This window comes from Chelon labrosus, assembly GCF_963514085.1.
Source record: "Chelon labrosus genome assembly, chromosome: 22".
NCBI lineage: Eukaryota > Metazoa > Chordata > Actinopteri > Mugiliformes > Mugilidae > Chelon > Chelon labrosus.
In genome coordinates, this window is record NC_140355.1 from 2,179,170 (window position 1) to 2,205,244 (window position 26,075).

At 39.2% G+C, this 26,075-nt stretch overlaps 2 protein-coding genes across 6 annotated transcripts in view; both read left to right on the top strand.

Annotated features, from left to right (window-relative positions):
- tln1 (talin 1) overlaps positions 1-2,432 on the top strand; it is a 63,477-nt gene extending 61,045 nt beyond the window's left edge. The window contains exon 57 of the mRNA XM_084572256.1: positions 902-2,432. Within this exon, the coding sequence (XP_084428382.1) occupies positions 902-1,036 (135 nt within the window). The 3' untranslated portion in view covers positions 1,037-2,432. The remainder of the gene's footprint in view (positions 1-901) is intronic.
- Positions 2,433-4,436: 2,004 nt separating this feature from the next.
- Positions 4,437-25,916, top strand: tpm2 (tropomyosin 2 (beta)). Of its 5 annotated transcripts, none has more exons than XM_084572273.1 (9): positions 4,437-4,694; positions 12,734-12,859; positions 16,457-16,590; positions 16,887-17,004; positions 17,696-17,766; positions 18,332-18,407; positions 20,070-20,132; positions 20,224-20,293; positions 24,956-25,916. In XM_084572273.1, exons 1-9 carry the CDS (start codon positions 4,581-4,583, stop codon positions 25,036-25,038), a joined length of 855 nt encoding a protein of 284 aa, XP_084428399.1. In that variant the 5' UTR covers positions 4,437-4,580; the 3' UTR covers positions 25,039-25,916. The 5 variants fall into 5 exon arrangements, with proteins under 5 accessions (XP_084428399.1, XP_084428398.1, XP_084428401.1 ...); XM_084572272.1 differs by lacking the exon at positions 18,332-18,407 and adding an exon at positions 19,293-19,368; XM_084572275.1 differs by lacking the exon at positions 24,956-25,916 and adding an exon at positions 22,243-22,507.
- Positions 25,917-26,075: the final 159 nt, after the last annotated feature.

Consider the following 26,075-nt stretch of genomic DNA (forward strand, 5'->3'; position numbering starts at 1 on the left):
GCGAGTTTGGAGCCAGAGTTTGCACAATGCGGTCCAAGAGTGGAGCCACATGGAGCCGCGTTATCAGTGATCCACTCCTCCACACTTCATCCAGACTCACTCACATATTTGTTTCATTAACACTGCGCTCTGCTCTACCTCCACCAGTTACAAAGAAATGTTGGATTACACTCTACTTATTTATTTATCATTTATTCCAACTCTCACGATCCTAAGTACTGCTTCACAGAGTGGCTGGCATGGAAACTGGTAGTCATTATGATGTCGCATCCTGTTTCTAGAGCATCAAATAACCAATTAAAACTAAACTTCTCAGAAAAAAAGGACACCTGAGTATGCATCAGTGTTATATTAACTACCTAAAATGAGAGGAACTGTCTTTGAAAAATTTATTTGATGTGTACCTTAGTGATTTAATTTGCCCCAAGTAAGTGGACCTTACAACCTATACTGCAGCCAGCCACTAGCGGGAACTCTACTTGCTTTAGCATCACATTTGAGGAGTTGTTCCGCCGTCCATCTTTATTTACAGTCTATGCTTCACCCCTCATTCAAACCATAAGACATTCCTTGTGTCTTAATACACACATGATCCAACAGAATAATCCTGATTTTTCACAAAGGTCATGGGTAATAACTTAGACGGAAGATTGGATGATTTCAAGGCTGATTTCTCCAAATATAATGAGCAAAGAAGCTGACATTAGCTTAAATGTCGATTCTGTACGAAGAGGCTTACACATTCATGATTTCTGATAGTATTTCTGTTACACCACATGTCCACCACCGTCCTGGCTATGGTTTCTAAATGACTGCTGCTAACAATAAAATTGAGCAGCTTAACTAAAGGTCAATAGTTATATTTTGTCTCAGAGTGCTAACAGACTTTGTTGGCTTGCAGATCATTGCTGCTCAGGAGGAGATGCTGAGGAAAGAAAGGGAGCTGGATGAGGCTAGGAAGAAGCTGGCCATGATCAGACAGCAGCAGTACAAGTTCCTCCCTTCTGAGCTGCGGGAGGACGGCCAAGAACAGTGAGCTGTGTCATCCGTAATGCAAAAGTCATCCTTGGAATGCTCAGGACCTTTCCTCAGCTCATGCTTCAGTAGAAATGTAACATTAGGCAGACTCACTCTGTTTCCACAGTAATGTATCAGGAGGGTTTTTATCAATCTGTTTCTGTATTTAATTTTCAAAGTCTAAAGTATAACAATGCCAATAATTATGAATTTTATAATGCCGAGATATATGTGCCTTAAGTCCTAATTGAGGTATCTATGCTTTTGATTATATATGATTATATACATTTCAATATATCTGCCTTTCTCATCTTCATCTTTTTTTTTTCCAAGTCTGTGTGTACATGCTTTGTGGCTTAGTAAAAAAGTCCTGCCAGTAAATTCTGCTCGCCTTCACTGTTAGAACTTTACTGTTACATCTAGGAGATGTGAAGGCAAGCATAATTTATGCGTCATGCCAATTATGCCTGATCTATGCAAAGTTGAATGCAGATTATTTTTTGTGTGTGTGTATAAACAGAAAAACAGCCTTGATGTGTAGGTGATGTATCATCGTGAAGCAGGGGTCTGGGGTCACAGTGATGATATTTAGTATGTTGCTTGTCAAACTATTTAAAGTTGAACAATAAGATACAAATTTAAGCTTAGATTTGGAAGAAAAAAATAAGTGCGTTGGAACAAATCAAAAGAAAAAAAATATTTTTTGATATCTAAGAATGATATATGAAATGTATTAAAAAAAAAAGATATAATCTGATAAGTGGCTATCTTATTTGTGTGTTAGGATTTAAGCAGCTACAGTATTTAGATCTGGATTACATTTGTGTAATGAAGCCATATATTTAATTTGACATCAAATTGACTGTATTTGGGTGCTCAGTGTTTATTTACTTACTCCAGTAACATGTTATCTGTGCCAAAATTTGTGTTGGATGCAGTTTCATTTTCTGTAGAATTCCTGTCACAGTAAGAATGCTGGTCTGGCGCATATCTGTTGATGTTTTGCTAACGAATCCTTTGTCAGATATGACTTATATAGAGTTCAGCTTATTACCAAGAGCCTTATGTTCACACACTCTTATAGTGTATAAACGCTATATTTGTCTCATTAAGTGCCTTTACTTGATAAATGAATACGTCAAGTATAATTATCTGATAACATTTACCCTTTAAGTGCACTTAAATGTCAGATCACAGTTTAAAATCATCTTTACATCACAAATGGCTTTATTTTCTTTGACATTATTGTTTTTAGAGCGGCTAGAGCAGTATGCAGAATATGACCGTAATCATTCAAAGCCTGTTGTTCAAATTTTGACTTTACCATGCTATAATTAGAACGCTGGTGCACAATAGTACGACCTGATGGGCACTGTAACAGAGATTTATATTCAATAAAGCCAGTTTTCAGTGAACCTGCCTGTTTATTTGACTGCCTGTTCAAATTTTAAATTTTGTAAGGTATGACCAGATTAACCACCTTTAATCTGACTTTGGGAAATAATATGCTGTTGGGCCCCGATAAGACCCCCAATATTTCATATCTCTGTACCAAGCAGCACATCTGTGGCAGCAAAGTCTGTGGCTAAAAAAAGCCGTCACAAGAACTAAAAAAAGGTCTTCAAACGGTCCCTCCTGTGGTCAGAAGATTAAGGTTGAAATTTGTAGCCTATAACTCACCCGCCATTAGTGGGTGTCCTTATAGGTCACTATATCTGTCTGCCTAGGTGTCACTGGCCCACCTCCGCTCCACTCACTTTCCACCTCTCTGTCCATTTTTTAATCAGCCAGGATTTAGGAGGAGCAAGGCAGTTTCAATATGGCTGCCGCTGGTTGTACCAAAACTGAGCTTCAAAACCACTTTTCAGGATTTCTATGGATGACCTTTGAGTTTTATTTTTTTTCACAACTTTATATACTGTCAGTGCTCTATGCATTATTTACAAAAGTTATTTTGCTATGTGGTAATTAGAGTAATCAAATGAGTAATCATATACAGTACGTACAGTAATTAAATAGTGGGGATTTTAAACCTGATGTTCAGTAAATTACAATGTGTGTAGAGTAATCAAATGAGTAATCATATACAGTACGTACAGTAATTAAATAGTGGGGATTTTAAACCTGATGTTCAGTAAATTACAATGTGTTGCTGGAGTCTGAAACTACGTCTTGACTGTATTAACTGACTGTGATCAGTCAGTATGGAGATGCAAGAGGAAACTTCCTACTTATGACACTTCATGCAATGGAGTACAGCAAAAAATGTCTTTGGGAAAGACAATCCTCCCCATGATCACACAATATCTAGTGTCTCTCCTGCCTTGTCTCACACCATCCAGTGTAGATGAGGTCTGAACGGATACACCTCACACTACGTCTCTGAATGTCACAAGTGACATCCGTTGCACATATGTGAATAAATACATTAGAAACACAGATGCGCACCGAGGGGGACAGAGCCAGACACCGAGCTCACTCCAGTGTGTATCCGTGGTGTGAAATCCCATGTTTAAATGCCATAACTTGAGAGCACCACACACATCACACTCTGCAGGCACTGCATGTCATCAGGATATACACATCCAAGTTACACTGCACAGTGTATCTCTATTCTTTTGGCATGCCGAGCCCTTTTCCCTTCAGTCACTGCACGCACAAAACAAAGAATAAAAACTTAAAGACCATATCAGTAATTTTTATTTGAATGTTGTGAATGTTTTTATTATGAATAGCCGTTTAAAATGTCTGCCATATGCGAACAGTTTCTTATGTTTAGTGAAAGTTGAGGCAAATGTATGTTTTTATTCTGTTCATTGCATTTCTTTCTGTGTTTATTTACTTCGACATTTCTTTCCAAGTTAAAAAAATAAAATGTTTTTAATCTGTTTTTAATGCCCACATTCCTGCTCTTGTTGACAACAGGAAAACTACTCCCAGCTCACACAGAAATGGAAAGAAAGGAAGGAGATATGTCTGCTTCGATTTGCTCGTCTCTTTCCATTTCCAGCACACGCAGACGTTGTTCTTATTCTTATTTAAGTCTTTCAAAGTCTCTTTAATTTTGTGTATTCAGTTTGTACACCTCCAATTATAACTCATATTCTCGTTACTTAGTTTTCTACGTTAAGTAGAAGATTAGATTACTTACTGGCTTTATCACTTGACAAGACTACTTTCAAGGAGGAGAGTGAAAATAATATTTTAGATATTTTGGATATTGCTGATGTCCAAGGTGGAGGGACACGTCGTCTGCCAATGCCCGCGGTCAGACGCTCTGAGTAGCGACGTCACCCTTCAGACCGGACAACTTTCGCTGCCTAAATATGGTCAACGACCCGCGAGGATCCACTCCGGGATAAAAAAAAAAAAAAAACCGTCTGGGGCTCGTGCAGCTGGTATTCCATCCTCGAGCTCAGACAAGCCGCACGCGCGCTCCTGTCCACCTCCGTCCCTGTCACACACCGCTCCCTGTGCGACTCTCCGGATAACCGAGCTCTCTGCTCTGCTCTACTCTCCTCTTCTCTTCTCCTCTGCCCAGACCGCGCAACACCTGAAGAAACATGGAGGCCATCAAGAAGAAAATGCAGATGCTGAAGCTGGATAAGGAGAATGCTATAGACCGTGCGGAGCAGGCTGAAGCGGATAAGAAGGGAGCAGAGGACAAATGCAAACAGGTAGAAGGATGAAGCTAGCTCTCTTACACACCATCACACACTGTATTGGTTGTTACAAGTAATTTCTTCTAAGTTACAGTGATTTTTTTTAGTAGTGAATATGGCAAAATACTGCAAAAAAGTGTATTTATAAAACCCCCCCCAAAAAAAAAATAAAAATAAAAAACAAGCTGAAACAAAGTCTACTGGACTTGTAGAGCTTCTCGGAGACGTTTGGTCTCTCATCTTCTAGAAACTCCAGGTGCCCTTGTTTCAGGTTGTTTTTTTTTTTTGGATGTACAATGACCTGGATGACTGACAACTTTCATAGATGTATTTATAAACGCCTTTTAAAATACAGTATATATCACTGTGAAAAATATGTGAATGTGAAAGAGAAGGAATTTTCAGTATGCAAGCCTGTATGTGTGCATAAGTTTGTCAAGGGTTCTAAGCAGAGGCAGCGAACCAGTTTTCTTGGGTCGTGTGTTCCAATGCATGAAGGGCTTAACAACCTGGGCCTTGGCACCAATGAGGCCCATATACGTAGCTGCAGGTTAGATGGGATTTACTGCTGTCCTTAAAAAGAGACTTGTAGTTTTAGAATCCATGAGTAATTCAACACTTTTCTATACTCAGGAGTTTTGCAGCTACAGTCTTACTTGGTGTTACATGACCAGCAGCTTATGGGTGGGCTGTAGATTCCATGACTCAGGAGTAGGTGGTGATCCCCAACCATACATATCATACCTTACCTTAATTTAGACCTATTCCAAACACTAACCTGTCATCTCTTATGATGCTAATCTGACTCCAACCCTAAGTTTGCCCTCAAAGGATATTGCTGACATTCACTTCAATCTGCAAATGACTAAGTCGCTTTTCTGACTTGTGGTTCTACACCACAGCATTTACCATTGGCTCATAGTTATCATGTCTGGCCTAGCCACACTTAGTTCTTCTCAGAATATGAATCTGTTAACACTCCATTTGGATTTCATTATGGGCCCTGTTTCAACCGATGCAGAGGGAAAAAATACCTTTGCATGCATCTGTACAGTCCCACAACCAATCAGAGCCATTTTGTTTTAAACTAATTCATCCACACCATGCTCAGATGACGCTGATGATACCGTTACTTTTCTGTCCATCACTGCATAAAGCCCACCCAAATGATCTGATTGGCTGAAAGGTCTCTGCCAGAGGATAATCAGTTTCCAACAGAGCAGTTCCATACCAGCTCTGTTCCCCCAAAAATCTACGGGCAGAGAAGTTCATATGGCTTTGTTTGGCCACACTGTCCAACAAAAGCCACGTAGTGTTGCTTTTAGCTTTGAAGGAGATAGAGCAAAATCTTAAAAAGAACCTTTCTGTAAAACAAGCATTAGTTAAGTATTGTTCCATGGCTGATGATTAGAGACGATACAGAGACTGATAATAATGTGTGTCTTAGAACCGGATTTTGTTTTATATGTAAGTTTTATTATTGATTTAATTCCTGGACATAGCCAGAGGACAGCTCACGTATTACATTTCAAAAATTTTACAATGTAACTGGAAATCTAAATTACCAGAAAAATGGCAGCTATATAATCCATTAACTACCAGTGGTACTTATATCTTTATATCCTTTTCAGGTATATAAAATATTTCGTTCACTTCCCTCATTTAACATCCTACTTTATTAAGTACAAATACTTGTAATATTTCCCTTGTTATTGACACCTTACTGTGACATTTTTAGAATGTATTTAAAATTACTGAATGAAGTTCATTAAACCATCTGGTGCCTGCAACATAATCCAAGTATCTGAGTGTGTTCGTCAAGGACCCACGTTAAAAGACAGCCACAAAGTTATGTTGTGTACAGTCAGCTAATTTCAGTTTGTTCGTCCAGACTTTGAGGTCAGGCCCCTCTGCTGGGTTGTATGATGATTAATAGAAAAGAAACAGTCCAAAAAAAAGTCCAACTTTGTACCCACTTTTTATCCCATTTTCCCTAACATATCCTGTGAAACTCCATCAGATTTGATTCAAAGCATCCATGAACTGCCATATTCAGATTCCTATGGTGTTTATCTCAATCTGAAAATGTTGAGGTACTGGAGTGGCCACGACAAAGCTCTGGCTTCAGTCCAATCGAAGATTTGTTGGCAGAACAAAAAATGCGTTCTGTAACCAGGGAGGCCTTCAAGTTCTACCAGTAGGAATGGGATAAATCTCCTGCAACTTATTATAAGAAGCTTGTGGATGACTACCCAAAACATTTGACTCAAAGGCAATGCTGCCAAACACTAAATGAGTGTATATCAACTTCTGATCCACTGTGAATGTGAAGAGACAAATAAAAGTTGGCCTACAAACCCAACTCAGCAAAACCAGTTCTTTATTTTTATTTTTTTTTATTATTATCTGGGCTTTGGCTACAACCACTGCAGTGTTTTCTGGGCTGTATGCTTTGTGTCATTGTTGTGCTGAAAAACGGTCACTGCAGTCTTAGGTCATGTTCACTTTTAAGCAGGCTTTCTTCAAGGTCCTCTCTTGAGTAATTTGGAGGTGTGCCTTTATACATTTTTAGGCATTTTTAGTCTAAGCAGTTTAACATCATGGGAAAAAACAAAAAAGAAATCTCGGTTTCCCACCTTTGCCTGAAGCTACCATGTTCGTTGCTACAAATAATACCTCTATTATGCTGAGTACAACTAAAGGACCCAGGCGCAGGACTCGGGAGTCCAGGCTCAAAAACATGAGTTTGATGGACAAAGGTTTACAAAAACTAGAACCGAGTTCCAAAAGAAAACGAAGGAGTCTTAAGGAGCCGAATGGCGAACATTGGAGCTTGGGCTGCTCCTGCTGCGAAGAGGAAGAGCAGGCAATTTGGGAATTTGTGCTCACAAGACAGACAAAAGATTGAAGGCTGGTTCACAGTTCAGTACCACAGATACAGGTAAACTGAAGAACGTAACACCCAGCAGCAGCTCCAATCAGCACATCTTAGGCAGAGAGGAAACACAGACAGGAACATAGCAATGCAAGGAAGCAGAGGGTGACATATGACCTCTTGACAACCTCACAGGTATAAAAACTCCATGGGACCTGGATACATGTAGTCTAGAGATGAATGAACTTGGACACTAAATGTACAAATCAGTCCCAGAAGATCAACAAAGGACTTTGTGAAGACATTGGAGGAAACTGGTCCAAAAATATCCTTCATGTCCTACATTGACATAACCTGAAAAGCTGCTTAGCAAGGAAAGGCCACTGCTCCAAAACCATCATAAAAGAAAGCCAAAATATGATTTGCAGTAGCACATGGGGACAAAGATCTTTAGCAGATATGTCCTTTGGTCTGATGAAACAAAAAATGAATGGCGTGGCCATAATGACCATCATTATGTCTGGAGGAAAAACAGAAGCACAGGGGTGGCAGCATCGTATTGTGAGGGTGCTTTGCTATAGGGGGAACTGTTGCACTACAGAAAATAGATGACATCATAAGGAATGAAGATTATGTGGATATACTGAAGCAACATCTCAAGACATCCACCAAGAAGTTGAAGCTTTGACGCATACCGTATAAGACTTCCAAATGGACTATGTCAACAAGCAGACTTTCAAAGTTGTTGCAAAATAGCTTAAGAACAACAAAGTTGAGGTATTGGAGTGGCCATCACAAAGATCTGACCTCAGTCCAGTAGAAAATTAGTTGGCAGAAGAGAAATATCATGTGCAACCAAGGAGGCCTTCAAGTTCTGTCAGTAGGAATGGGATAAATCTCCTGCAACTTATTATAAGAAGCTTTGGATGACTACCCGAAACGTCTGACCCAAAGGCAATGCTACCAAACACTAAATGAGTGTGTGTAAACTTCTAACCCACTTTGAATGTGACGAAAGAAATAAAAGTTATTACTGTTATTACTCTGGCATTTCACATTCTTTACATAAATTATTAGTATATTACATAAAGCAAATTATTCCTTACTGACGGACTGTTTACTAAGATCAAATGTCAGGAATTGTGAAAGACATTTTTTAAATGTATTTGGCTAAGGTGTATGGAAACTTTGGACTTCAGCTGTACTTGGACTCCAGTCACAATATGGACACAATTAAAGAATGTGGCCATTGAGAGTAATGTACATGTATGTCAACACTGGACTTATAATACTCATACATATTAATATGCAAATGACAGATGACTATATTCAATATAATTCAATGTAATTTTGAGGAATTCATGGGGACTATGTCACTTGGCCTTGCTAGATGCTTAGTCACACTGATGCCATATTTGGTGACAGTCTCTTACAGTTAGACTTCAGTTGCATAGTACATACACTTTTTGACCACATCATTCGGACCTACTTTCTCCGTCTTTGGTATATAATTGAAGAAGGTTTCCCCCTAAAACTCCAACACCCATCCATATTTTGAACCCTGCTTCTCATGCTGATATAAAAACTACTCCCAGTTAGTGTTTCATTAAAAATGTATTTGTGCTTTATGTATTATCCTGACATTGCTATTCATGCCATACATTACTGCTAATACAGTACTAGCCGAGAGATGTTGATCTGAGACACAGATCTTTTATCAAGTCTAAGACATATTTTCCAACAATTTGCTTTGGGCTGCCTCACTTTGAATGGACCTGTGCTGTACATGCTGAAAAGAAAGTACCACACAGACAGGCAAAAGAAATCCAAGGTCAGGAGAATACCACTCTTCACTGGTCACTTTTGCTATTGTCTCTCTAACAAAACCAAGTTCCGATATTTATTCCATTCAAATAACAAACAGCAAGAAGCCAGGTCGTTATAAAGCCTCAACATAATATTTCCATGGATACTTTTTTTGTACCCCCTTTTGCACAGCCCATTATGGATACTGTCAACAACCACTTTAAAAAACGGTAGACATGTGTTGCAGGGTCAAGAACTTGCTGTCAAGTTTGAACTCCAGTCACATAGTAAATTTTATTCTCTCATAAACCCTTGCAGACACGATGAGATGATGGTTGATGGTCTAATGGAAAAAATTATCAGAATATGTGTGTGAAGGTTTGGTATGTAAGTCCGGGGTTGGCCATTTAGACACCATCTTCTAACCAATCAATTAATATCATCCTGCACCTTTGAATTGGCTGTTGTTTCTAGCTTTGAGCATGTGACAAATGTGGAATCCATTACAGATTTCATTTATGGCTTGCAGTCTCTCCTCAGTGGATTTGACAAGATCAGGTAGCAATCTATAAATAGATAGCAACTATTCAACTATGCAACTGCCAACATAGCATTTGTTCCCAGAACATCCCAGCTTGTAGTTATTACAATGCCTGTACAATGTCTTTGCTCTGCCCTGTAGCATTGAATGGTGGCATGTCTATTTCTGTGTCCCCCTAAAGACCCCAACCTTCTTTGAATTGTCGCTGCTCTTAGAGAGATTCAAGGTTGTTGGTTTGGGAGTTACAACTCTGACTGTCGGATCAGAACTGCCTGATGCTATTTGTGAGCGAGAGCCCTTACATGGTTACTGTCTGGGACAGGCGGTCAGAAGTGAAATAGAAAGGACAGTTGTTCCGAGGACATTGTCATCTGGCCACATCACTGTCATCTACAATTGGCTTTTTATAGTCCTCGAGCGTGTTGTAGCAAATGGCAGCTTGCTGAACCAATCTTTGGAAAAGAGTCATTGGATGACAAAAGCCAAGTTCAAAATGGAAAGGGCAAATCTTATTATGAACACAATAACACTGTCCACAATCCGTTGTGATGGATTTATAGTGTTTTCTCTTATAAGGTCAAATAAAAGGGTCTATCCATTCAGAATGTGTTTAGCAAATTTCATGCCAAACTTTTTATTAGAAAATTGTTAGGGTGCTACAAATTACAACCTCTCCTCTGGGTTATAATTCACCCAGAGGTCATAATTTTCCTGTTTTTCTAGCGTGTGATTTATGTTCAGAGCCACTTTTATCAGTTTGTTAATGATATTAAGGGATATACAGCTAACGTTTGACTTTACGTGATGAACTTTGGTCACACACACTGATCAGCCACAGCATTAAAACCACTGATAGGAGAAGTAAATGACGCTGATCATCTTGTGACAATTCAATGTTCTGCTGGACCTGTCATTCATGTGGATGTTACTTAGACATGTACCACCAATCTAGACCAGACCAGGCACCCCCACCCCATAGCAATGACACTCCTTGATGGCAGCAGCCATCCCCAGCAGGATGCAGCTTGACTCAGACACACACACACAAAAGGGTTTAGGAACAAATCAGAAAACATGAAGAACAGCACAAGGTGATCCACAGAGGGCCCTTCCCTCAACCCATAGGACCCAAGGGCCCCCATTAACAACATTCTGCTGCCAGACCCCACAGGACACCCTCAGAAGGCCCATGTTCATTCTCTGATGAGTCAATATTAGGCAGGTGGTCATAATGTTATTCCTGATTTGTATAAATTTGACATGCTATATTAACATTAATGTTTTTGAGACTGCTTTGTCAGGTGGGCATACATTACTCTCTTTCCAAAAGCAAATACAGTACATACGTTTGTAGGAAACACAGTGCTGATTGTTGATAACATTTTAGCAATGGAAAACATTTGAACTGACTGCTCAGTGCCAAAGAGAATGTTGGAATGGAATGTATCTGCTAAACATTTACTGTCAGTATATTACATTTTTCTTCTAAATCGCCCCACTCAGATTGTTTCACCCTTCACTAACACTTTCATAGTAGATTTAATCAATCTATCTTTATAAAATGGCTTCAAGACATGCTTTTAAGTTGCTGTAATTAAACATTGAGCCTCCTCTTGACCCAAGTGTTTTAGCCAACTACTAGCCTATTGTACATCTGACCTCTCCTTTATTTCTTAAACTGATAAACCAGTTGCAAATCAACTCTGAGATAATTTGCAATTGAAAGGGTTGTTTGAAAAATTTCAGTCAGCCATTACAGTTTATTAACGGTCAGAAACAGAACTGTTAAAAGTTACAGGTTATTGCATAACCTTGGTCTCCAGTAATAATATGAGGAACATTTATGACCAAGATATGCCATTTAAAACATAAAACAAGTCTGCAGGACTGCAGTCCTTCACATGAGTATTATCAACATTATTCTTAAAGTGATGCTGAAAGATGAGCCCATGTATTTATTACATCTAGGCTCAACTATTTAATTCCTTATTATCAGTATGTCCAAGAATAACAAATAATAAACAGCTTCTAGCTGGCCAAAATGCTGCACATTGATACTGACAGGAACTATCAAGAGAGATCACATTTCTCACACAGTAGATAGAAACGAAGCCCTTAATTTATGGTTACTGGGTCCGTCATCCTGCCCATGGTTTATTGTTTGTTGTTTCTGAATATTTTGCCCTCTCCACTCTCTTCTAAACCCTTCTGGTAAGGGAGATGGCTGCCTGCCTTGAGAGGGTTTTCTCACTTTCAGAAAGTACTTGCTCATTGGGGATTAGTTGTTTTTGTCTGTGCAATATCGTATGATTTATTCACTATTATTCAGTTCATTTTGCACTTTTTGCTTTTTGCACTTATTAGATGCCAAACTCCATTTCGACATGCCATATGTTGTGGTTTGAACTTAACCGAAATGTAGTAGTATTTATATTAGTATTTATGTAGTATTTACAATTTAACAAATACAACAGCGTGCAGCTTTGGAGTCTCATAGCCAGGATGACTATTATTCCACTGAGCTGACTGGTACACATTCTGATATGGAAGTACTGCATGACATGTGATAACTAACATGACAAGAAAAAAAAAAGCCACAGTGAGACCATGTTATGGATCTGACTTTGACACAAGGGCTCCAGTGACTGTAGTTGAAACCAGCTGGTTGCATAGACATTGTTATATCCCATAAGTATCCCTCACAAACTGTTTCACTGTAGCTGCTTCTCCACTATCTCTTTATGCATAAACCACTTTTGCTTATCCATCTTGTTATTTTCAAATATCTGACATGTTCTGCTTCTCCTGTGTGTTGGTGTGTTTTGCCTGTAGCTGGAGGAGGAGCTGTTGGGTCTGCAGAAGAAGCTGAAAGGAGTTGAGGATGAGCTGGACAAATACTCTGAGTCGCTGAAGGATGCCCAGGAGAAGCTGGAGCAGGCAGAGAAAAAGGCTACTGATGTAAGTGAACTATTTATGCTGCGAGTCAACAATGTTAAGACCACATTAACAAACTTTTGCTGAATACATGCGCTGTCATTGTCTTCACTGAAAAGTGTTTAATAAAGTGTCACTGGGCTGTAACTCAAACTACTGAACAACTATAAATTTAAAACATCAGTGACATTATTCGTGCTAGAAATTAGAGGGGCGTGTCTGCGCTCTCACTGTGAAATATGCACAGGCCAGTTTGTCAGTGTCAATCAAGCTTCCCTCCACCGCAGCTCATACCAGTCCAATAATCATAACAATGTCATAATTAAATTTAGTGCAATTTAAAGATTTTTCAAATCTCCTCAGCGTTGTGTTTCGTTCCAGTGAAAATTGCTGCTGAGTTGTGTCACTGCTGACAGCAACAGTAGATCCAGTATTAAATCTGTCTTGTGTAGTATCAAATACTACCAACATATCATAAAACTTGTCAGCACGTCGAGAGAAATGCCAGCTATTCTAACCAGTCTCATGAGCTTGGTGCAGAGGATTTTGTTTCTTGAGTGCTTGTGTAGCACCTGCATGTACAGATGCTGCTGCTCCTTAGGTTGATATAACTTCTTTTATGTATTGTACTGTACATTTCTGCATAAAAATTACTCAAAACATCTACTTTCAGATCCACACAAGCTTTGAAAGTAGACACAAAGAACCCAATCAAACAAATAAAACAGAAATGTTATACTTAATTTAGGAAAATGATAACATATCGAAAAACCTCTATGATTACAAGTTCATTTCAAGGCCAAATTAAAAGTCATCTCTTCAATTTTACTAATGCATCCCTATTGGTCCTGGGTATTCTCATTTTTCACAGTGTTGAGCTATTAAATATTAATGTAAAAGAATATTAGGCACAATTATTTCAAGTCTTCCTGTATTCAGGTGAATAGATTAGCATCAAAATGGGTGTTGCTCACTGTTTTTTTTCTCTCATTTGGAACTGAGAGGAAGCAGGTTTAAAAATTCTCAACTTCCAATATTTGCCCAGGTGCCTGAATTCTGTTACAGAATTCCTATTCCTACTTTACTTTGTGAAGTCAGGACACTATTATGCTGACCAATTTAAAATTGACTTAGTCAATATAATGTTAGGCTTCATTACGTCTGAGATTAGAATTTACTGTTAAGGCTAGGGCCATTATTTCTGGACAGTTATGACATTCATGCAGGAGTTATGAATTATAGCATTTATGACCAATTTTAGTGCAAAATGTCACAGTGACGCTGGGAGGAGCGAAGCCTTGTGTATTTGTCCTGAAAGGAGTGGGACCTTCTTCTGGGCAGAGTTGCTGTGATGTTACCAAAGATGGAAAAGAATTGGAGCAATGCATGGATTTGTTTATACTTCCCCTGCTTACAGGAGTCTAGGCGGTGTTCACTCGAGCATGAACGTCTCTGCCTCAGGACTTCAAGTTCTATTCACAAACACATTTTTGTTGTGAATGCTGCAGGACTTGATGGGAAACCATCCACTGGACAAGTCAGATGCCATTTACAGTCAGCAGTCTGTCTTTGAAATGAGCCCTGTCTTAAATAGTTGCAATACAGTTTGTTGCCAAGCACCAACAACAGCACCATCTGCTGACTCCCTAATGGTGTTTCAATTTAACTATAGTACTGTCTAAATTTCAGTTTCTATTTACAATGCTGTTAGCCCCCTATTAAATATTTATTTATTAGCCTTTAGCCTACTGTCATTTATCACTCAGAAATTTTGCTGTGCATTTAAACTGTGCTGTGCAGCCACTACACGATCAGTACAATAAGACTACTACATAGGTCAAAACATTTTGTGTCTGCTTCAGGCACATCACTAGATACAGAATTAATTACAGTATCACATTAAAGGGTTAATATTTGAAATACCAACACTTCAGCAGGTAGCACTCCATTTTACTCATAGCACTACACCACAAGAGAATCAAGCATCTTTTGAGACAGAGGACTCAAAGAGTCTCAACAACAGAGGCAAATGTCCGTCAAAATACAAAATATTTTTTCTATGTAATGCTTTCGCAGTGAAAGTTGATTTTATTTGTCAGACGGTCTTTAGGGCTTCTTGAACTGACATGAGAGACTGACCCCTTTCACTGTGTAATGTCCCCTATGGACCCTTGACACCTTGTAGGCCCATCTAGTGATCTACCCCTGCCTCCACCTTAGTATGTGCCCCCACAGCTGCTGCACTGGCCAGTGACCAACTGGAATGCTGTGAGATTCTAGACCTTGAACACCAGGACAGTGTTTGGAGTGACTGACAGTCTGTGTGCTGTATCTTGTGTTTTGACAGCTGTTGAATACTAAGACAGGCATTTGTAAGACAGTGTGGTAAAGTTTGCCTGTGGCCCTTTTAACTATTTTTCGCTGGCGAGGTAGTGTCAGACCAGACAGATAACAGGCATAATTTCAAAATACGAGGTTTATAGACATTAACTTTATTTTGAAGTAGTGACCGGAAGTAACGTGCGTTGATTCCGGCCTCTTACTGTTGCCATGGAAACACAGTGACACCTGCGAGAAGCTAGGAGTTGAATCCACACGGCATGGCGACTTTTACATCCATAGACTCGGTGAGAAGGAAAATCCAAACACTGCAGCAAGTGGCGTACGAGGCGGAGGACCGAGCCGAAATGCTGCAGGGGGAGGCGGACATGGAGAGGCAGGCCAGAGAGAGGGTAACGCACTGAAATACGTCTCAAGACCGCCAGACCGGAAACTATGGGAGTTCATGAATGAACTTCTTGTCACGCTGAACGGCGTGGGCGTTTGGAATGGGATAAATGGATAATTATTAAATGTGCAACAGCAATAAAATAAATAATCAGTAACACGTTATTCGCAACTTAACGTAAAGTCAAACATCACTTTACCTTACCGAGCTTGGCCGGAAGTAGCAGTAATAATAATACTTTAACATTACTACGTATTAATAATAACATGCTAGTTTGTATAATTTGTGTTCTCTTCCATTGCGTTTGTGATAGGTAGCAGAGCTCAGGTTCTCTGGAAGAACATAAAATTGAACAAAAAACATACTAGCCTACTAGATTACAAGAATTTTGTATTTTTTTTGTATTGATTAAATGTGAGGGATACTTTTGCTCCTTTAATTAGACAAAGGTGTTCTTGAAGAAAATGTGCTTTTAAAAAATGGCAACTCATATTACCTATAGTGTCTGCTAAATAACAGTCTAAATTACTTTGGACATGATACATGACAATGATGCCATTATTGCCTCCAGACTGACTTGTCCCTTTGGTTTTGTTGTTCTGCTCTTTCTTCAACATTTAAGGAGCTCTCTCTTGCATTTTACAGTGAGCCAAAGCTTTACCTAATGATTGATCATCAATGTTCTCAGTTTCCTTGGAGTAAGACTGTCTTAGTGTTTGAGATATTACATTGCTTATATTTTGTGTACAGAAGTATGTTGTCTTCTTGTGTAGTATGTATCTGACGTAGTGATATTGATTGATTTCCTGCGTTCTCTTTCAAAGACAACTGCCAGATAGACAGATATGATTATCGTTATGTCAATAATGGGACCTCTGTGTGCTTCCCTACAGGCCGAGGCAGAGGTAGCATCTCTAAACAGGCGCATCCAGCTGGTAGAGGAGGAGTTGGATCGTGCCCAGGAGAGACTGGCTACTGCACTGCAGAAGCTGGAGGAGGCTGAGAAAGCTGCAGATGAGAGCGAGAGGTTAAACCTTATTTCCAACATCTACAATCTTAACACTCCTGCTCTCCACTCACTATCTTCCTCTCTGGGTCTTTTTTTATTTTGTTAGTGAAGGTACATTGTTTTTAGTTCAGTAGTATGTCAACCGTCATATCTCCAATTTGTAAATTTTAGTAATGCCAGTGTTAGCGTTATATTATATTCTCAAGCTTGATCAAGCTCCTTCACAGCCATTCATGACTTTACAGTTTGAGGATCGTGATATGTAATCGTTCACATGTAACTGACTGCTTATTGTTGTCCGTCTTGTCATTCAGAGGAATGAAGGTCATAGAGAACAGAGCATCAAAAGATGAGGAGAAAATGGAGATCCAGGAGATGCAGCTGAAGGAGGCCAAGCACATTGCTGAGGAGGCTGACCGCAAATATGAAGAGGTGGGATTACTTCTTTTTCATGGTCATTGCGTGGACCTAAAACTTATTCTACACACATATTCTGAACTGGAGAATTTCGGAATGCAATGTGTTCAAGCTGTAAAATGTACTTGTAGACACTGAAATACAAGTGTCTTGTACAAGTTCTAATGATGTGACCCAGTATTAACTGTTCATTAATGTCTTCCTCAAATATGTGAAATATCTGTCAACAAAAAACAAAAAAAAAACAAAAGTGAGGGATGCATTGCTGTATTACTAATCCCATTTTGAGAAATCTAACATGTAAACCACATATTCTGTTTCACTCAGAAATTAATAAATTACCTTATGTAATATGAAGGTTTAACGTCTGTTCCACCGGCACTAAAAATGATCCCGTTCAGATGGCAGTGTGACATCCAGTGATCTAAAATGTATTTGAAAAAACAAACACATTTTTAAAGCATTCAGTTATGGTTAACTCATTACTCTGTGTAGAAAAAGACTTTCTCGGGGAACAAGGATTTACAATTGTCTTTCAATATAATGCACACGCAACAGTGGAATTGTAACACTAACAAATTATGTTCAATGAAGACAAATGCTAAAAGTGAGTGTAAAGACAGACCCTCTTTATAAACAGAACAATTGAAGAGACTTGTTCTATTAGTTTGAATGACTCATGTGAGCATGTGCTGAATGTCTGCAGGTTGCACGTAAGCTGGTGATCCTGGAGGGTGATCTGGAGCGCTCAGAGGAGCGTGCTGAAGTGGCTGAGGCGTAAGTCAATACCTGAACCACGAAAATTCACACCGACATAAGAGCCACTATGCATTATTCATGTTGTTATAGTAGAGATCATGTGATCGCTACTGTTTTAACATGTGATCTTACACATTCACTTGTCATTGATGAATTTCTTACTTTACAACAATGTGTTTGTATAAATAGTACACACTGTAAGTGTTGCATGGACATAATGTCATAGTGGCTCTTTTAACAAGTGCAACTAATAATCACTTTCGTTTGATCCACTTATTGAGTTTGGTTTTCTTTTTGAGCTAAATGATTAATTTGTTATTAAAATTGTTGTTAGTCTATTTTATTATTGTTGACTAATTGATGTTCGTGAAATAATTCAGGGCGAAGTACTGAATAGGCTATAACAAATGTACTAATCACCAAGAGACCTGGATGTGTGTTTTTTTTTTTCTTTCTGTGTGTTTTATACAATGCATCATGAATGCATGAATGCACCACCACTGCCTGTATGGGACTTGTGCTGTTTTATGGTTGCCCTGCACACTGTCCCCCTCACCCCCAACCTCCCGGACTAACCCCTCAGACGAGTGAGGGAGCTGGAGGAGGAGCTCAGGCTAATGGACCAGAATATGAAGTCTATGATGTGCGGCGAGGAAGAGGTACTTATTGTAAAAAGTCCACCAGGGTCTTATTGTGACCTGCTACCTTGCTCCTCTGACCTGTAGCCGCTCAACTTCTCTGTCTGTGTTTTCTCTCTAACCTGCACTTAACCTCTTTGACAGCATCCTTCAAGTATTATGGAATGCATCAGTGTGGTCATAGTCTCTGTTGCCTTTTCTTTTTCTCCTATAATTCTATACTTCTCTTTATAACAAGACTAACACCAGCAGTGGTTTCACATTTGGATACAGCAAAGTAAAAGTTAAAATGTAGTGACAAAACGTCTCTTTTTATATTCATTTATAGTAGTCTAACTGATGATGTTAAAAATAGGAATCAGGCTTGTATTGATGTATAAATAAATCCCCATCCCTTCTTTTTTTAAATTCATTCTAGTATATAATATAAAATAACCTCACATAAAAAAATGTACCTACCCCCCATAGTGAAAGGGTAGGCAGGGAAAAAATAACGGGAGAAAGGCTTATACTGTTATTGTTTTACTATATTGTTGGTTTTAGGCTTTTGAGGGGATGTTTTTCACAGCTAGAATAACAGAATAACAGACTTATTATGTTGGTCCTTACTTCTAATCCGTCTATATTCATGATGTCATTAAACCAGATTAGAGTTATGGCTACATTTAGCTCCTACCTACACTTGGCATTTTGCTGAAACCCTAGTTTTCTGTCTGAATCAGAGTTAGATGTAATGATTCCCGGATTTTGTATCTGACTAAGACAGACAAAAAAAAAAAGAAGTTTTTAAAATAGTGGAGTGAGCCTTCAGGCAGTGTCAGGGTCCGATCTTTTCTGCTGTCCTACCTTTCAAATCACTGCTTTTTCTTTTCTTCTTTTGCTTGTCCTCTTTCTTACATTGTTCAGTAAATCAGGTGACCTTGAGGAAGAGTTGAAAAATGTGACCAACAACTTGAAGTCACTGGAAGCCCAGGCTGAGAAGGTACAGTAGGAGTTAAGGGGCAATAGTCTCAGGAGTGGCCAGTCCGACTGTATACATCCTGTCCACACTGAAGTATGGAATGTAATCTGTAAATAATACCATACAAAACAAGATTCATTAAATAAATTTAGAGACACACAGAGATTAAAAATCCAAGCCCAATCCGAAAAGACCAACAGTGCATACTTAACTTAAAAACTTGGGTGAAGGAAGGGTCTTGAATGAATTAAGCTAAATTAAAAGTTCTTCAGCTTTTGACACGATGGAAAGTGGCTTTACAGTAAAGGATCTCATGCCATGTTAATAATTATGCTAACAAGTAGTGATTTGTCACACAAACCAAAATTAAATAGTCTTATTGACCAAAATGTCCCTTCCTGCTGTCATATTTTTGCAATCTGGTAAATGAGTCAATGTGAAGTTTTAATCATACAGGGGATAGCATTTTTAAATTCAATTAGATGTTAGAGATACACTTTATGAGAATACTGAAAATACTCTGAAAAATGCAGCAAGTGTTGTTAAACTATCGTCTATGGAATAAAATAATGCTCTGCAAAAAATCTACCACAGTAATACAACAAAGAATGGATTTGGCATCCATTTATTAGGTTTTTGTTTTGTATTTCATACTGTACATGTTGTTGTAAACATATTTTCACTGTGCTTTATTGACGCCCATGTTTATGTTGTAATTTTAGTACTCGCAAAAGGAGGACAAATATGAAGAAGAAATTAAAGTTCTTACTGACAAACTGAAAGAGGTGAGATTTTTCCCATCACATTTCGTTCCATGTGTTACTGTGTTATACATGCCAGTCTATGCACTGAGTCTTGCTGTGGTTTGTGTTCCAGGCTGAGACCCGTGCAGAGTTTGCTGAGAGATCTGTGGCCAAGCTGGAGAAGACCATTGATGATTTGGAAGGTATTCATAACTCACCTCTTGTCTCAGACAGTACTTCCACTAACATGTCTGATCGTTGTCCTTCAGTGAATAATGATAAAGCAACAAACAGCTTCACTAATCCCAGTTCTACTGTTAGAACGAAATGGATGACTTACTGGACAGCTGTGCTGTGTACTTCATTTTCAGATGAAGAAGCCACTACTAACTGAACGAACAAATTACCTTTAACTCAATTAATTACTTTTTAGTGTGATCTTAAGTAGCGATGTGTAGTTGCACAGTGGCCAGTATGAGTGACATAATGATAATACTGAGACTCTGCATTCTTTCTGTGGGATTTACTTTTGGGGTTTTGTGGTCCTGATGAGCACAGCTATGTCGGGTTTGTTTGCTTGGTATGACACAATACACCCAGGTGTCCACACAGAACAAAAGAAAGGAAAAGAGAGGAAGGGCACATTCTTTGACATCTCTAAGAAGAACGTTGGGGAGTGCCATTGTCAGTCTGACTGACGAAACAAAGTGACGTTACAAGACCTATGTCTCATCCATTAATCATCTGCCTATGTCTGCAGATATAAGATGTATCATTTTGAAAATTTGTGTGTAAATCTAGAAGGCAGCTACTAGAAGTGGGCAAAACTGCAATTAAGTCTGAAGTCTCCAAGCTTCAGTCTTGTGTTTTGGAAAATTCTCATTTATAGGCACTCAAAGTATAAAATCAACTGCACTTCCTTAACTATGCTTGCTGCTTTAGTCTTATATTAATCAAGAACGGATGGGTTTGCAGAAGAAAATACTCCAGGCCTGTTGGACAGGGCAATGTGCTGTGGAAGACTGAAACAGCAGAGTGCAGACGACTGCAGGACGCAGTTTAGGACAAGACTGCTGTCAAAGGGCAGGACAATGCAACTGATTAAGAAATTAGTCAAATGCAGAGTCATAGAACAGATACAAGAAAAAAAAGTATAGCATGGCGATGGATAACGTGCAGATATACATTTTAAGTCACATTCCAAATGTCTTTAACATCCTTATTACTAGTAAAATGGCAAACAGCCAGCAGGGGGCATATGAGCATTCTCTGCCTTCAAGAAAGCAAAGTGTTACACTAACATTACAGTACACTGACAGACTGCACGAGGGGCAGCATGAAACACTGCACAATGAGTATCAAGCAGTTTGTGCTTAGGCTACAACAGGAGACTTTTAAGCAGTAAAACTATCAAGCCTAGATAAAAGATATTCACTCTGCACTGAACAGCTGTAACATATTTTTTATGGATTTTTTTTACACTGTGGGATATCTATGTTTTTATCGCTTACTTTTTGGCAAATGTGCCCTTCTTAGATAGTCATGCTAGAAACAGATCGCAGGGGAATAACAGACAGTAAATGTCCAGCCAAGCAGGATTCAAATCAGAAACTTACATAAACTTGTATGTGCCCAAATCACTTGGACGTCAGGTTGCCCTGTGTTGCCATGATTACATATAGTTTCAAGGATGTGTAGACTTCCAGCATGGCTTCCAGTGGGTGTAATTCTGGCATACGACTGCACTAATGATTTCATTAACAATGAAATGCATGAAAAATCGGTTTTGGTTGGGATGTGTTTGTTTGGCTTGTCCTGATACTGTTGTCTCTGGCATTTGTTGTATTAGGATGTGTTGTATATGGAGCATGATGTGTTCAGATTTTAGCTCTCTCCAGTTTATAGAGCTCAGGATTGATGTGATTTGGTTGGTCGAGCTTCAAGTTGAAACCTGCATGCTTTGTCTGATAGTTGTGCTTGGTGAGGTGTAGTATCCAGCTGATGTAATGATACTGTGAAGGTTTCCTGTTTCAGTTACGCTTTAATTTTCTCACTGTTGCACTTTTCTTTTCCTGTCATCTGTTTGCCCTCTGTGTGTCTTTCTGTACAATCCCTCGTCTACGTGTGTTTCTGTGTGCGTGTCCTCTTGCAGATGAAGTGTACGCTCAGAAGCTAAAGGGCAAGGCTCTTAGTGAGGAGCTGGACCTGGCCCTGAACGACATGACTACACTGTAGATGCTCTGTTACTTCCTCTCTGCCCTGCTTCCTGTCTGAACTCTTCTCCGCCTCGTCTCTGTCCTTTTGTTCCATTCCACAGTGGCTAGAAGATTCTAGAAACTTAATGTGCTGATTTCACCCTCCATTTATTTAACTGGATCTCTATTACACAGAACTGGTCTTTTCACAGAAGGTTACGTTACTGCTCACCCAGTTACTGCTGCATGTCTACCAGTCGATTTCCTCTCATTGGTGAAATATTCAGTTGTTCCCCTGTTCCTGTCTGGAATAAATGGTTTAAAGCTCTCAGAACTTTTCTGTCTCTTCTCAGTTTTTCCTTCTTTTCCTGCCATCTGCTTCCTATATTTCATATTTATAAGCAGCATATGAGTATAAAACACAGCTTTGTACATTGTAATGTGCTTCATGTAAGAACTATTAATCGATATATCTGTACTGCACATTTCAAACTTCACATTTCTGGAGTCAGTATCTGTCTTACAAGCTTTGGTGCTGTTGCACAAGTGTATTACATACAGCCGTTCTCAGAGGGATGGGTGACAGACATCTGTGCAGTCATTTCCTGGGACTCTCCACACCCTTCTCTTCTGTCTGTGGGATATATCTGAGTCCTCCCTGACTCACTCAGTTTCACGGAAGGTAGACTGCCATTGACTTGTTGTCAGATCTGACATTGTTGAACACATACCGAGATGTGTTTCCTCAAATCCGATGATGGGTTCGTGATCTGCATGAGGGACATCACGACATGCGCCACTCTCTCTTGCTGTAGAGTGTGTTATCTGCATATTCTTAATAATAATAGATACTGTTGTTTGACCCATCCATTTGTTCACACAGTAGTGTGTACAGTGGAATAAATGCAGGCTCTAAGCAGACACATGGGGAGCAAGTTGGGGTTGGGTGCTTGCTAAGCCATGGGTTTGGGGGGTGAACCTGGGACCACTATCCACAGATGCCACATAAAGAAACGCCCAAACAGGGACTTGAACCCTGGACCCTCAGATTAAAAGTCTGATGCTCTACCGACTGAGCTATCCGGGCTCTATTATGTGTTTTGGGTGTAACAGTAGAAATTTGGTTATGTATAATAACCCCAGATCTGTGAATATAGGCCTCTAAGCTGCAGGCCCCACTAGCTCCACTGCAGTTGGATGAAGACAAATCTGATCTAGAAGAAGAAGAACTTAGGTCACACACTTATTATACACTGCGGACACAGGCACATGCTGGGCACAGGACATAAAGGGTAAATGTGATCAAAGAAATAAAAGTCTTTCTCTCTACTACAATTTTAACATTTCACACACCTAAAATAGTGATCCTTACTGGCCTAAGACAAGAAATGCTAAATGTTAAGAATTAAATGTCAGACATTGGAGAAAACTGGAGTTTAAAGGTGTTTGGCAAAGATGTAAACTTCTGACTTGGGAAAATGAATTAAAAATAAAACATATTGGTGTGGATGAAGTCACAGAATTGTGACTAAGCACTTTCAAGTGAGTAACAAGGTAACTCATGTTTAACAAGTGAGGGCGAGTTCAGATTTGAATTGGTTCTGGTGTTCATCTTGTGCTGAGATTTGCAGATGGAGGCAGATGAGGGTGTGCAATATTGGACAAGGGCAAGCTCAAGGGTCAGCTGTCAGTCAGTATACACATGGCACATTTCAGCACCTTCTACAGGACCTCTAATCTTATTAATTGAGGCATAATGTCACAAACACCACCAGCACAGTAATTAGATGGCCTAAATTCTTAAAGTGGCTATATCTAACCCTATTAGTGAAATAAGTGCTTACAAATATATCTATATATGCCCTCTAAAAGTTAACAGTACAATGGAAAGTATCTTGTTTCTACTTTGAGCATTTGAATTTGAGAAAAAACTAATAGACAGAGAATATATACTACTCAACCCTGACATGAACTGGGACTACCTTGTTCTGGCAATACAGCACCAACCCCCAGGGGTTTCTGGCGATGTCTAGCACAAGTAATAAAACACAGTGGCAGTGGATTGGGCATGTTCCAGTGCATTTTTAATTGGACTGGATTCTGGGGAGTTTGGAGTCTGGGTTTCTTCGGCCATTCCTGAGAAGTTCTCATAGTGGTGCTAGACAAGGCCACTGCCATCAGGGAGCGCTGTTACTGTGGTTACCCATCAAATAAGTGCATGGCAAGGAGATCGTCAATGTTATTCGTGTCACCTGTTTGTGGTTTTAGTGTTGTGGCTGATGGGTATTCATACTATACATATATAATATACATCATGTGTATGTAGTGGTCTCCCTTAAACACAGATTTTTGGAATTACTACTTATTTGTTAAATTATATTGTGTATAAAGACTATCTGAGAAGGGTGCAGTTACCTGTTAGTGAACATATTTTTTTTATGTATTAGCCCATCTGACAGATAGATAGATAGATAGATAGATAGATAGATAGATAGATAGATAGATAGATAGATAGATAGATAGATAGATAGATAGATAGATAGATAGATTGATTGATTGATTGATTGATTAGTTTGGTAAACTTTTGCGTTCCATGAGAGTTTCAGTATGTTTTGTCCCAGACAGGAAATGTGTTTTGTAGCTCACTTGTGACTTTGTTTCCAACTCCAGAGAAACTGGCCCATGCCAAAGAAGAAAATCTGGACATGCACCAGGTGTTGGACCAAACCCTTCTGGAACTCAACAATCTATAAAGACCACTACAGAGCTGGGTCAAAGGCGGCCTGAAAGAAAGAATCTCCCACCCAAAGCTCCTAGCCTGCATCCCAACAGATGGAACCTTAATCTAATCATCTGTTACTGTAAAAAACACCAAGTCAACCTAACAGTTGGTACATCAATAGAGTCCCTGAAAAGAAACTAGGAGAGTGAAAGTTATTTTGTGTGCACCAGAAACTGTTACATACACAGAAATGATTGGGTCGTCAATAAATAAGAACATCATTGCAACAATTATCTCAAAAACAAATATTTCAGATGCCAAACTTTCTCCCGTTGGATACATTCATGAATATAGCGCGCCTGTTTTTGTGTCACCTCCAAAACAGTGATAAGGAACTGATACTCAAACTAAATAGTCTCTACTGCACACAAGAAAACATTCTCATTTGACACCAACATTATTTGTTAATGCCTCACTGACCTATGCTCAAGTATTTCTGACATGAACCTTATCATTTGATTTCTGAACACATGCCTACATAATTTGGAAGGCAGTGACAAACAGTGCATTTTATCTTTTAATTTGGAGGATTAGATCAAATATTTGTTTTCTTGTTTAAAGCATTCTGGGGCAACATCCAAGCTTTGTTTTGGGAGATTTAAGACTGACATCTACTTTAAATAAATGCTTTATTCTTGAACTAAGATGTCTCTGACGTGTTTTTAAGGGTGACTGAGGGACCGGTGGAACTAATGAGGGCAGGAGCACACAGACAAAAGATGCAAGGCAAGACAGGTTAGAATAATCACTGAGGAAAAGACAAAACAGGAAGTACAACTAACTTAAATGTTAAGAGGAAACCAATTACCAAATAGAGCAGGAAATACAAGAAAATCTAACTGGACAACACTGATTCTTCATCTTCTGTAACCGCTTGTCCTCTGGAGGGTCGAGGGGTGCTGGAGCCTATCTCAGCTGTCATCGGGCGAGAGGCGGGGTACATCCTGGACAGGTCTCCAGTCTATTACAGGGCTAACACAGAGAGACAGACAACCATTCACATTCACA